Source organism: Agrilus planipennis, unplaced genomic scaffold, assembly GCF_000699045.2.
Source record: "Agrilus planipennis isolate EAB-ADULT unplaced genomic scaffold, Apla_2.0 scaffold113, whole genome shotgun sequence".
NCBI lineage: Eukaryota > Metazoa > Arthropoda > Insecta > Coleoptera > Buprestidae > Agrilus > Agrilus planipennis.
The window spans coordinates 636,856-651,262 of NW_020442452.1; the positions used below are offsets into that span (position 1 = coordinate 636,856).

The 14,407-nt window shown below is 33.9% G+C and overlaps 1 protein-coding gene across 1 annotated transcript in view; it reads left to right on the top strand.

Moving 5' to 3' along the window:
* The window catches only part of LOC108737018 (centrosomal protein of 89 kDa-like), a 33,374-nt gene that overhangs the window by 7,959 nt on the left and 11,008 nt on the right, over window positions 1-14,407 (top strand). The window contains exons 2-3 of the mRNA XM_025980544.1: window positions 2,442-3,077; window positions 4,979-5,445. Coding sequence (XP_025836329.1) covers window positions 2,506-3,077; window positions 4,979-5,445 — 1,039 coding nt within the window. The 5' untranslated portion in view covers window positions 2,442-2,505. The remainder of the gene's footprint in view (window positions 1-2,441; window positions 3,078-4,978; window positions 5,446-14,407) is intronic.

The following is a 14,407-nucleotide window of genomic DNA, read 5'->3' on the forward strand; positions in this document are numbered from 1 at the left end:
TGGAAAAAGTTCATTTTCCAAAACAGATATTTACATAGTCTTAATTAAAAAGTAATAAAGTATGCTTTTCTGTGTATTATTAACATTATGATATTGAAATGTGACAACGTTTCTGAGGATACATCTATGTGAGGTTAAGGCCACGCAGTATAAATGTGGCATTCAGTTCTTGAAATATTTATTCATCACAATTACACAAGGTGCCTCGCAATAGATTTAGAATTTGAAATTGAAATATTTCTGCAACCGTTATGAGAAGGGAGGGATGAGAGGGAATATAGTTCAACGCGGCATTTGTGCAGACTTTTTAATAACGACTTTTGAATAACAATCGGCCCATTTTTCTTCGAAAATTCCCTTGTAGAAACCATAACTGTTACGACATTTGTACAGTTGCATAATAAATTAATATTTTGTATTTTATACCAATACTTAAACTGTAGATACTAATCGTATAGTCGGCACATGTAGTCCCAACAAAATGGCGCTACACCTCTCACAGTGACAAATACCGTAAACGTTCTTCGCGAACAATTCCCCAAACTAATTAGTCAGTTTGGAAACATCCAAAGATACCTACATCGCCAGATTTCACCCCCATGGACTTCTACAGCTTGTAACAGTAGATATCTGACGGTCAATCTTTGATTGCAACATAACTGACGTATTGGAACTAGACAGAATATTGTCGATGAGTTCCGAGAATGTGCACGCTATGCCGCGAAGAAAAACATTTAGATGACGTAATCTCTAAAAAATAGAATCCACAAGTTTAGCAAATTGGTATCGACTTTCGCGGCCAATAGACTGATGCTGTTCTGATTCGAATCAAAACGACATCGTGTGTTGGAGTTGCTTCCTAACGTTTCGTTAGCACGAGTCCGTATTCAGTGTCGGAGATGGAAGGACCTCTGAAGATGCTCGCCACTCGTGCTAGCGAAACGTTAGGAAGCAACTATAACACACGACGGCCTTTAGACCCGTATCAGTCCACAAGTTTAGTTTTTCATTTGATAAACAATAAGTAGATACATAATATTTTACACTTCATTTTTAAATCTTAAATCTGTTATGGGACACCCTGTAGGTGAATAAAGTAGAAATTAAAAAGCGTTTACTAACCAGTTTAGAATAGATCATACCAATCATTTAAATTTTAACCGAAATTAAGAGCTTTTTCAATTTATTATTGTTATGAAAATGTTGGGTCGAAAATATAATGGTAGTATTCTTAATGGCAGTTTAACTTATATTTGTAAATATAGCAAATTAAAATATCAACTTTGTAGAAATTTCAAATTATTAAACACAGCCGTATATTAGTATCGCAATAAAAAAGAGAAATCATCTTAATAGATACAATTAATGCCTTATGATTACGTTATTGTCTGTCATAACTATCTTAATAAGTAATAGCTGATTTTAGAAGAACTGAAAACGAGTAAACTAGCAATTTATTTAAATACATTTTTTTGTCATTAAATAATAGTCCATAGAAAATAAACAAACTTAGGGGCAGGCGTTCTTCAAATTTTACACTTGGTGCTAGTATCATTTAAAGTCCACCATTGAGCACAATATTAATGATTCTACTATTACCTAAAAGTATAGTTATTGGAAAATATCTGGTTAGAATAATGGTTTTTATTATTGTCAGGCAAAAATGATTTTAATTTTTTTTTGTTTACTGGAGACTATTTTTTTAAGGTTGAACTAGATGTTTGAAGTAAGGAAGACACTTTTATGTATATAATGTTATATCTCTTTGCCAATTTTGAAATAGATTTATAAAAATCTTGTAAAATTATTACAAAAAAAGAAAATTATATGTCACCTTTAACACCCTGTATCTTTTTACATAGCAAAATTTTATTAAGGCATATTTGACCCAATCTTCATATTCTGTTCCAAATAATTTGCACATGATCTATGTCCCAATAATTTTGACTCATCTTCTATACGTACATATCAATCGGAAGCACCAATGCCTACTAATACTACTATTTATCCCTAAAAATCATAGTCATGGTGTTATCATCCAAAAGAACACAACGGAACATAACCTAACCTAACCTAGACAACATTTTCCTATTAGGTCAAACCAGGTTAGTTTATATTAAACTTAGGTTAGTTTACTTTAGTTTCTTTTCCATGATAACTTGGTGACCTTTAAAATGGGGAGGCATTGATATTTTTTTATTGATATAAATTATAAAACAAGCGCCTCTCCCACCTTAAAACGTCTGATTCTACCCCAAAAAATAAATCTCCGGTGGACAAAAACCTTTTCGAAGTAATTTTCTTCAGTAACTCCTATTCTAAACATTTGCCTACTGATTATTATTTTTTTATGTTTATTTTAAGCCAATTTATTCATTCTGATTAAAAACCTATCTATTTTCAAATATCATACAATATGTCTACAATTAAAATTTTAAAAGTTTACAGGTACTAAGTACACCGATGAAACTATAAAAAACGTTATATTATTTATCTGACATAAAAATGGCATCGACGGATCTAAAATCAAAAGATTATAATATAAATAAATCAGGACAAATAGAATATAAAGAATTTGGTGGACAATTCTCAGGTAAAAGCAAAAAAGGAAAGAAAAGGTCAAAAGAAGTTCATTTTAACAATCTCAGTAATGAAAATTCTAATCAAAACCTTTTAAACCTCATCACTATTAGCGATTCTCATGAAGTAAAAAATAAAACAAAATCAGAAATCAAACAAAAATTAAAACGGCGTATTAAACGTTTGCGAAAAGAAAACACTATCCTTTCTCAGAAATTACAAACAAACGATGATTTTTATAATAAAAAAATTAGTGAATCTGGGGAACTATTAAAGTCAATAAACAAATACAATGAGGATTTAGGAAACGAAAATAGACTATTAAAATTGGAGTGTGCAAACTTTGCTTCTTGCCAAAAAGAATTAGAATTGGTTCGGCGTAAATGTACCTGCATGAAAGTCACCCTCGAAAAAACAACCACCGAATTGAAGTACTACAAAGAACGAAACCATGAATTGGAAAACGATTTACAAATGTTAAAGAATATTGTTTACAGGTATACAAATGAAACTTATCTATAGTTGGGACGTTCAAAATTGACATAGTCCGCAGTAATCACATTTACTTTCTTCTTCCAACTTATTAACTAGAGTAGAGCGGTCACTAATAAAGAAAAAGGAGTAACACGACACCAATTATTGTGTAACAGAAAGAGATGCAGATAATCAGAATTTGAGCATGTTGTCAGCATCAGACTTTAAAGAATGTTCAACATTCTCAGGAATTCAGAAAAGCAAAGATGCTTGCTTAAAACTATAATTTCAACCAGGCAATTATAAAGCCGACCCTGATCTTTTGCGTACCTAAGCAACCTGTAACCGCTACACCGCTTACTATCAGTCGATTATCTCTTTTCACTTTGTGTGTACTACTCATGAATTATTTCCTAAATTAACAAGGGCGTGTTCAAAATTCAGCAGATAGCTACAGTCCCAAATGGAAAGAAGAAAAAACGAACATCCATTCTCACTTTGTCAATTTTGATCGTCTGAACTATATTAAGAATATGTTAGAACGTAGAACTTTTTAGCCAGTATAGTTTATACTAGTTATTTACTAAATATACTAATAGTCAGTGGCAGCCTGAAGAGTCCTAAGATTCAAAGTCACCCCCCCCTCAAATTGTACACGTCACACTAACGAAATTTCTAAAAATAGACAATTTCTTTACGTATTAGAATTAACTTCTCATAATGTTTATGCAATAAATTCTCATTTAGTCAAAACTGTTAATATAACTCTCCTCCGCCATTGCTAGTATACTTCATTTACTTTCTCTAACGATTATCCCCTTCCAATGTCTTGGATGCGCGCTGGCAAAATCGTAGGTAGGGAGAAAAGAGCTCATTATATTCTCGACTCTTGTTCATTAAACATACTTTTTCATACAGTACCTGCCAAAAATTTTGTTCGATCATGAATAGTAGTGCGAGTTGAAAACAAGCGTTAACGCCTTTAATATGTCTTCATATAAATAAACATCTCGTTGATATTTTCAGTAGAAAATGGTACCAACAACAGCACATTTGAGCAATGCAATTGTAGTGGATAAAATGGTCAATTTTTCCATACAGTACTGTACGGATTATACGCTCCTTACCGCTTAAGAGTTTGACCGAGAATTGTCTCCATTCTTTTCTGGCCTGCTGTTCTTTTCTACTTTGCGCCGGTCAAACTAAAGGTCACATCGCTAGAGAAACTAAACGAAGTATAGTATACCTTGCTAAACAGACGGATGAATTTTCTCCACTATAATTAACTTAGTAATTTAGGGATTAGAGTGGGATTTCAGAATAGTGTGACATCATACAAAAAGATTATAGAATAACTAATACATTGTAATATCATAAGTGTGCATTGTTTATTTTAACTCAATAAACTAATAAAATTAAAACTTTTCGAAATCTTTGCGCTAAACAGCATATTTAATGATCGTTATCATCATAAGATCGTCAGTCCTAAGACTGGTTGGAGACGCACCTCCACTCTTTCCTATCCTGAGCTAATCTTAGCATTTCCCTAAAACTACAACATCCACGTCCAACTATTTGTGTACAGTAATCTAATCTAGGTCTACCCTCTTAACTTCTGTTTCTGCCTTCAATAGTCCTAGTCAACTAGCCCTTTATGCATGAGAAAGGGGCTTACCAACCCATCTCACCTATAACATATTTCAGAAAGGATACAGAAGCTTTCATGACCATTAAACGTCCGGTTTATCTGTAGGCAGGTAACATCTTTTAACTATCCTACTAAATAAAGTTCTGAAAAATAAATTGCCACCCTACTTTCTATTAAATTAGCTCAAAGTACGAATGCATACCAGTTAGATTAGGTTGTAAAATAAATTTCCACTTTGTTTTTAATTAAATTAATTCAGTGTACGAATACTTACAGGTTAAACCTTCATCTCGAACGCTATCAAGAAAAATTAAAAAACTTGACAACTCCAAAACATGAGCAACCAGTAAAGTCATTAATTACACATAATGGTATTTTGCAGTCAAAAGAACATGAAGATCATCAACATGTTCCAATAACATGGGGAAAAGTAAATGTTCATACGTTAGGTCCACTATTAGATGCATACCAAGAGACCGTTTTAGAAAAAGAAAGCGTTATTGAGGAATATGAAAATGCAATGGCCAACTTCACATTAGAATTTAAGAAAATAGCAGAAGAAAATGAGTTACTTCATGAAAAATTAACGGAAGATGAAGGTTGTAGCATTAAATTAACCGCTCAAATGGAAAAGCTAACTCAAGATTTAGTATTAAGTAAAAAGCAGAATGATTTATTAAGCAAAAAGTGTTCCCTCAAACAGAAAAAAATGGATGAAGTTCTTGAAATTTATCAGCAGAAAGGTAAGCTAACAGAACAATTCGTGACCAGCGATTTATTAAAACCGGCAGATGTGAATCGCGTTTTAAAATTAATTCGTTGTCATTGGCCTGGAAAAATCAAGTTTTCTAATTGCAAAAATATATGTATATGTTAAGATTAATTTGTCTACTTAGCTAGTTTGTAAAGTAGCTGCATATTGAATAGTATACAAACTGTCCAATTTGCTAAGAATTATAAGGTTACTATACAAGGTGACAACACTCACGAAATATAAAATACCGTAGCCTTATGTTTCGAAGTATATCCATAGAACCAAATATTTGGACAATTTTGTATAATAATCAAGTAATATAGAAACTAATTAGCCATGTATGAATATTAACCATAACATACGTAAGATAAAAATGCCCTAATTAATTAGCCGTCAATGATTGAAACACACATACCTACTCGTGACCTTCGCAACAGCTGGTACGCAAACATGCCAACTGCGCGTCTGACGATTATAGCAAAGTTACTGCTATTACCACAAAATGCAAAAATAAGTTGAGTGTAAAAATATCAAACAAAAACTGTATTCGAATGCAGAATTTGCGGACATGGTACTCACATGTAGACAGTGTAATGAGAATACACTTGCGGCATCACGCGAAGGCGCATCAAGCAAACAGGCAGGTATCACATAGGGATACAATTGTCGCTGCTGTACAACGCTTGAGCGACGAAGTATGGTACCGCGCCGAGGGGGTGAAGGCTAGTCAACCAAATCGTTTTGAGATTAATTGAGGACAATCCCAGTTTGAATACCCGAGTCATTACATAGCAAACGGAGATTCCACGTCATACGTTACAGGGAATTTTAATATTACCGTAACAGTATAGTAACAGCAAAGTTAGCTAAAATTAGCTCGTCGATCGTACCTGATCTTCATGCAGTCACATTCAAATCGCAGCTTTGTACGCACAACATTATGAATGACTTCTAATCGTTCTTGCGCACGTATTCGTCCGTAGATACTTGAGAATCTGCAGGGCGACAATACATCACGCCCGCAGGCAATCTGAATTCATTCTCGAATAAAATGCTGACCGGTGTTCTTCTAGTTGTCCAATGGGTCCAGTAACTTTTCGTTGTCTGGGTTAGGTGAATCGCATCTGCCTACGATGGTTTTGAGGTTTCACCTTCATTCCATCTCATTATTGGTCCAATATCTTCATCTTTCCTCTGGTCTTCGATTAATTCCGTACCTTCCCAGGATGCTTCAGGCTGAACAGTGGTTAGATTACAACAGATCGATGTCAGTTCTTCCTTCTTCGTCGCAGATAAATAATATGTGCAGTTTTCACGCAAGGTCTCCAGGACGGTGCATGTGTTGTTTGCCTGGGAGATGTTTGATATCGAATTCGTATTCCTAAAGTCGTTGTAACCATCGTGCAATTTATTCTTACGGGTTTTTGAATTATAGTAGCCACTTTAGACAGGCGTGATCCATTCTTAAGAGGAACTTCCATCCATACATACAGGTACTTATACTCCATTTCTTTCGAGCATACGTCCCACTAATGATGCTTTCTGTGTCAAGTGTTGATTATCCGATTCGACAAGCCCCAATAATATATCGCTGTCGTCATACATTCTAACTAATACAATACTCTCGGAACAACTCAGTAGTACTCGATCTTCCTCTACGATCATCCCAGTTTCGTCTTAGATTTGGACATCTCCATCTCCCGTCTATCGATGCGCAAGGAGGTGCTAATATTTAAGTCAATTTCATATACATGAAGAAGATCCAATCCAATGATAACATTATAAATATCGGCCACCAATACAAGATCGCATTTCCAATTATAATTTCTTCGTTGCTCTGTGGATTGGTGTAGTCTCTCCGACAGCCGATAGTGAGAGTCAGTCTTCTTACCAAAGGTCGAATTCGTCACTCCAATACCACATCACGTCAATGATAGTATTCCATGTCCTGTGCCTAAACCCATTTTAACATTGTAATGATTTATAGATCATTCTATGAACAGGGAGTTAGCTCCGTCCGGCCTTAAAATAACGACTTCTTCGGGGGTCTTGGTGATGGTGAGCCAACTTGCGTCCCATACAATTGGCTGATCTTAGTTTTTACTCTTGACTTAAGTAGGTCATCGTTCTACAATTTCAACATTTCAGACGACCGCTCTGGTTCTTATAGTCCCGAACAACATTCCACATTCCCAACATTTTGAATTTCGTTCTTCCGGGTCTGTAACAGTGGCTTTCTTCGTCTCTTTTATGTATTCTTTGATGAACAACACAATACCTTGTCATCTAGTTGTGTCATCGTCTATTTCGACTTGTCGTACCGTACGTGGTTCTTAGAAGCTTGTTTCGCCGTTTCAAATTGTAAGACATGTGACAATGCTTCACTTTAAGTCTTACGGCCTAGTTTTAAGACTTTCTGTAGTTTTTCCTCGACAAATGTTTGTACAACCAGTTGGTCTATGAACTCTTAAGGGACAGAGGGGTAGGCGAATTTCACCAGGCGTTCCACATCGGACTCAAATTGTTGAAGAGTACCTTTACTTCGTTGACTACAGCTTTTCAGTTGCGTCTGATGTAGTTATTATAAATGTTTATCGTAGTATGTCATTACATGACCGTTTGTTAGTTGCCTATACGTAACAATATTAAACTATTGTTCTCACAATGACTATTATTTTTCTCATGCTTTCTACAAAAAGTATATAAAAGAACCCGACTGGAAATTAGTTCAGAGAACCCGGATTATGATCAGATGCGGATCAGATTTTCCGTAATACGGGTATCTGATCAGTTTCTGATCAGAGTACAGTACTCTATCCGTTAATCCACCAATCTGATCAGTTTCTGGTCAAAGTACAGTACTCCATTCCTTGATCTGGTTATCCGATCAGAAATTGATCAGCACACAGTACTAATTGATCATAGTAAGGTATCCTATCCCTTAATCCAATCATCTAACCAATTTCTTATCACAATCTAATGCTACAAATTCTATTACGGTTTCAATAAATCTTTAAACCAAGATTGTATCCCATGTTCTGAACTGGATCATAATACAGAACTTTATTTTTTACCTGATTTATTCTGTATGCAATATTGTTCGTCAAACAATGAACAATATTNGAAACTATAGCTACAAGCTATCCAAGGATGGTACTATAGAATGTCACCTCAAGGTAGGCCTAGTGGCGTCATCTCTTGGTTAGGCCGGAAACTTATCAATCCACCCTCGTATATTGAGATAAGTGTTATCACAGTGCGATGTCTGCAAAAAACATTCGAGTAAATCGTATAAAGTCAATACCTTTGTCCTTGGACAGAGTGCGCGATACCATTGCCTTTGAAGTAACAGGTGTGGACCTCTATTTCTCAAAGCGACAATGGTACTAATTTTGTCGAGTTTGAAAACGTGTGCAAGTGATTAGATCGGACTACCATATTGGATTTAGTTCTGCAAGAAAAATACAATGACGTTGTATCCAATGAACCGTCAATAAACGATCTTTAACCTACGTGTCCAACGACTAGCAAGGTTTGGTATCGTTGACACCGACCATGTTTCTCCGGCAATCGGTTAGTGCGGGTTTGCTGGATGTCGACATTATTGAGAGCAATTCACTTTGTCGTAAAGCCCAATACAAACAGAGAGTGTTAAATGATCTTTGAAAAGGATTTCGGGCAGAATACCCGGTACAACTTAAACCTCACTGGAAATCCCAGAAAGGACATCGTAAGGTGTCTCCAGCGGATGTGAAAGCGATAACGAAAAGCGTGTTAAACAAATGACAGGTAAGAGTACAAACTACAAAAGGTTAGCTGTTGCGACCTGTCCAGAGATTGTTAGCTGCTGCGACCTGTTCAGAGATTGTATCCACTAGAGGTGACACCATCGCCTCCACAATCTTCCGAAAATGCTGTGACTCTCTCGTCTTGCGATGACCATGGGGGTTCTGAAGCGGAAGCCAACAACCTAATACCCTCTACTACTAGTGAAAGTGCGGAAGTGAAACAGAGCAGAGTAGGTACCCGTTAAAATTTGTAAGAGTGAACAGAGGCGAAGTCCCAAAGAGACCTTGTGATAACGTAAGAGAAGAGCGTACCAGAAAAGGTCATTAAAAGAACTTTTTCGTAAATTTAAGAAGTAATTAATTTGATATTTATTTTATTTGCCTGTTTTATTTTTGTGTCACTAATGTTCTTCAAGTGCAAGCATATTAACTTTATAACGTATTTTTTTAAGTTTCAACTACAGCCGACAACGTTGCTTTCATTTTCATTAAAATATAGTTGTTCGGTTGTTATTCTTTTTTTGCCTTTTCGGTATTATAATGAAAATAAACTTAATATAACCATTCTAAATGTCCATATTTTATTTAATACGAACCGAGAACAAAGAATAACTCGCGATCTCACCATTATTGCGCCCCTTCATATTCGCACCATTATCACAGTCCTGCCCCTCGAACAAATGTTGAGTCCCCAGTGTTCCGTTTTTAAAACCAATATGGATTTCTTTAATTTCAGCTATACCTAATGCTTATAAAAGAAACTTTTATATCTGATAATATTTTTATATTGATTATTTTATTAGTAGATAAATCAGTTTTACATTTTTTTAATCGGGTGTATACCCTATCACCGCTCCTTTGACTCCTATAGGGAATGTGGTCGCTTTCCAATGTGTCATTTGAAGCAATCTATTCTGAAAGTAATGTAAGCTGAGCCAAACATTAAATCAATGCTAAAAAGTATATTTGCGAAAGATGCGGATGTTGGAGAGCCATCCTTCCACAGGTGATAAGCATTTAAATCGCCCAGTAGAATAAAATTGTTAAAGTTTTTCATTTTATCAGTTAAACAGAGCCATTGACTGTATTACATCCGACATATGAGTCGAATTTCCGTAGCATATCCGCATTACTGTTAATGGCACTCCTGTTTCAACTGATTTAAATTAAGTCTTATAGTATCATATAATATGGATTTTTTAAAAAGGATTGCGATGTTACCACCTTTAATTGTGATCAAGCAAAGATTAAATCTCAACAATTGATAATCGCTTTTAGATATTAAAATTTAATTAAATCAACATTGGTTTTTGGGCTTGTAGTGTTCCACTGAAGAATTATAATACTATTTTTATTCATAAAAAAATGAGTTTAATTAAATTAGTTTAGGTACATAAACATAAGGTAAAATAAGAAAATAAGTTGAAGTATAGTTGAAGCGGCATCTACTAGTTTTGTTGTAAAATATCGCTCTACCTTCTAAAGAACTCTGTATTTATATTTGTGTATTTAAATACGTTGTCCTGGTAACCAGTTGAAATATAGGAGTCAACTAATACTAAGAAATGTCAAAAACCTTTCTCAGGTGCTTTTTCAGTTTGATTTTTTTATTCTCTAATTTAATCGCTCCTATTGGAAGTTGCTTCCCACGTCTGACTTAGTGTAAGAAACTAATAAGAGTGAGTATGCAAAGTAAAATAGATTAACCAACCAAATATTGTTTTGGTACTTTTTAAAGAAAAAATATCATTCCCCTCAAAATGAAAAAGAATTTGTGAAGAAAAATTCACCTAGGTTTATACAGGATATGCATATTCATATAACTTTTATCCGTAAAAAGATATGTACTCCTAGAGATCTTATTCATTATAAATTTCCTAATGTCTATGGTAAATATAGCCTATTTTATGGTTTTAAATGGAAAAAGTTCATTTTCCAAAACAGATATTTACATAGTCTTAATTAAAAAGTAATAAAGTATGCTTTTCTGTGTATTATTAACATTATGATATTGAAATGTGACAACGTTTCTGAGGATACATCTATGTGAGGTTAAGGCCACGCAGTATAAATGTGGCATTCAGTTCTTGAAATATTTATTCATCACAATTACACAAGGTGCCTCGCAATAGATTTAGAATTTGAAATTGAAATATTTCTGCAACCGTTATGAGAAGGGAGGGATGAGAGGGAATATAGTTCAACGCGGCATTTGTGCAGACTTTTTAATAACGACTTTTGAATAACAATCGGCCCATTTTTCTTCGAAAATTCCCTTGTAGAAACCATAACTGTTACGACATTTGTACAGTTGCATAATAAATTAATATTTTGTATTTTATACCAATACTTAAACTGTAGATACTAATCGTATAGTCGGCACATGTAGTCCCAACAAAATGGCGCTACACCTCTCACAGTGACAAATACCGTAAACGTTCTTCGCGAACAATTCCCCAAACTAATTAGTCAGTTTGGAAACATCCAAAGATACCTACATCGCCAGATTTCACCCCCATGGACTTCTACAGCTTGTAACAGTAGATATCTGACGGTCAATCTTTGATTGCAACATAACTGACGTATTGGAACTAGACAGAATATTGTCGATGAGTTCCGAGAATGTGCACGCTATGCCGCGAAGAAAAACATTTAGATGACGTAATCTCTAAAAAATAGAATCCACAAGTTTAGCAAATTGGTATCGACTTTCGCGGCCAATAGACTGATGCTGTTCTGATTCGAATCAAAACGACATCGTGTGTTGGAGTTGCTTCCTAACGTTTCGTTAGCACGAGTCCGTATTCAGTGTCGGAGATGGAAGGACCTCTGAAGATGCTCGCCACTCGTGCTAGCGAAACGTTAGGAAGCAACTATAACACACGACGGCCTTTAGACCCGTATCAGTCCACAAGTTTAGTTTTTCATTTGATAAACAATAAGTAGATACATAATATTTTACACTTCATTTTTAAATCTTAAATCTGTTATGGGACACCCTGTAGGTGAATAAAGTAGAAATTAAAAAGCGTTTACTAACCAGTTTAGAATAGATCATACCAATCATTTAAATTTTAACCGAAATTAAGAGCTTTTTCAATTTATTATTGTTATGAAAATGTTGGGTCGAAAATATAATGGTAGTATTCTTAATGGCAGTTTAACTTATATTTGTAAATATAGCAAATTAAAATATCAACTTTGTAGAAATTTCAAATTATTAAACACAGCCGTATATTAGTATCGCAATAAAAAAGAGAAATCATCTTAATAGATACAATTAATGCCTTATGATTACGTTATTGTCTGTCATAACTATCTTAATAAGTAATAGCTGATTTTAGAAGAACTGAAAACGAGTAAACTAGCAATTTATTTAAATACATTTTTTTGTCATTAAATAATAGTCCATAGAAAATAAACAAACTTAGGGGCAGGCGTTCTTCAAATTTTACACTTGGTGCTAGTATCATTTAAAGTCCACCATTGAGCACAATATTAATGATTCTACTATTACCTAAAAGTATAGTTATTGGAAAATATCTGGTTAGAATAATGGTTTTTATTATTGTCAGGCAAAAATGATTTTAATTTTTTTTTGTTTACTGGAGACTATTTTTTTAAGGTTGAACTAGATGTTTGAAGTAAGGAAGACACTTTTATGTATATAATGTTATATCTCTTTGCCAATTTTGAAATAGATTTATAAAAATCTTGTAAAATTATTACAAAAAAAGAAAATTATATGTCACCTTTAACACCCTGTATCTTTTTACATAGCAAAATTTTATTAAGGCATATTTGACCCAATCTTCATATTCTGTTCCAAATAATTTGCACATGATCTATGTCCCAATAATTTTGACTCATCTTCTATACGTACATATCAATCGGAAGCACCAATGCCTACTAATACTACTATTTATCCCTAAAAATCATAGTCATGGTGTTATCATCCAAAAGAACACAACGGAACATAACCTAACCTAACCTAGACAACATTTTCCTATTAGGTCAAACCAGGTTAGTTTATATTAAACTTAGGTTAGTTTACTTTAGTTTCTTTTCCATGATAACTTGGTGACCTTTAAAATGGGGAGGCATTGATATTTTTTTATTGATATAAATTATAAAACAAGCGCCTCTCCCACCTTAAAACGTCTGATTCTACCCCAAAAAATAAATCTCCGGTGGACAAAAACCTTTTCGAAGTAATTTTCTTCAGTAACTCCTATTCTAAACATTTGCCTACTGATTATTATTTTTTTATGTTTATTTTAAGCCAATTTATTCATTCTGATTAAAAACCTATCTATTTTCAAATATCATACAATATGTCTACAATTAAAATTTTAAAAGTTTACAGGTACTAAGTACACCGATGAAACTATAAAAAACGTTATATTATTTATCTGACATAAAAATGGCATCGACGGATCTAAAATCAAAAGATTATAATATAAATAAATCAGGACAAATAGAATATAAAGAATTTGGTGGACAATTCTCAGGTAAAAGCAAAAAAGGAAAGAAAAGGTCAAAAGAAGTTCATTTTAACAATCTCAGTAATGAAAATTCTAATCAAAACCTTTTAAACCTCATCACTATTAGCGATTCTCATGAAGTAAAAAATAAAACAAAATCAGAAATCAAACAAAAATTAAAACGGCGTATTAAACGTTTGCGAAAAGAAAACACTATCCTTTCTCAGAAATTACAAACAAACGATGATTTTTATAATAAAAAAATTAGTGAATCTGGGGAACTATTAAAGTCAATAAACAAATACAATGAGGATTTAGGAAACGAAAATAGACTATTAAAATTGGAGTGTGCAAACTTTGCTTCTTGCCAAAAAGAATTAGAATTGGTTCGGCGTAAATGTACCTGCATGAAAGTCACCCTCGAAAAAACAACCACCGAATTGAAGTACTACAAAGAACGAAACCATGAATTGGAAAACGATTTACAAATGTTAAAGAATATTGTTTACAGGTATACAAATGAAACTTATCTATAGTTGGGACGTTCAAAATTGACATAGTCCGCAGTAATCACATTTACTTTCTTCTTCCAACTTATTAACTAGAGTAGAGCGGTCACTAATAAAGAAAAAGGAGTAACACGACACCAATTATTGTGTAACAGAAAGAGATGCAGATA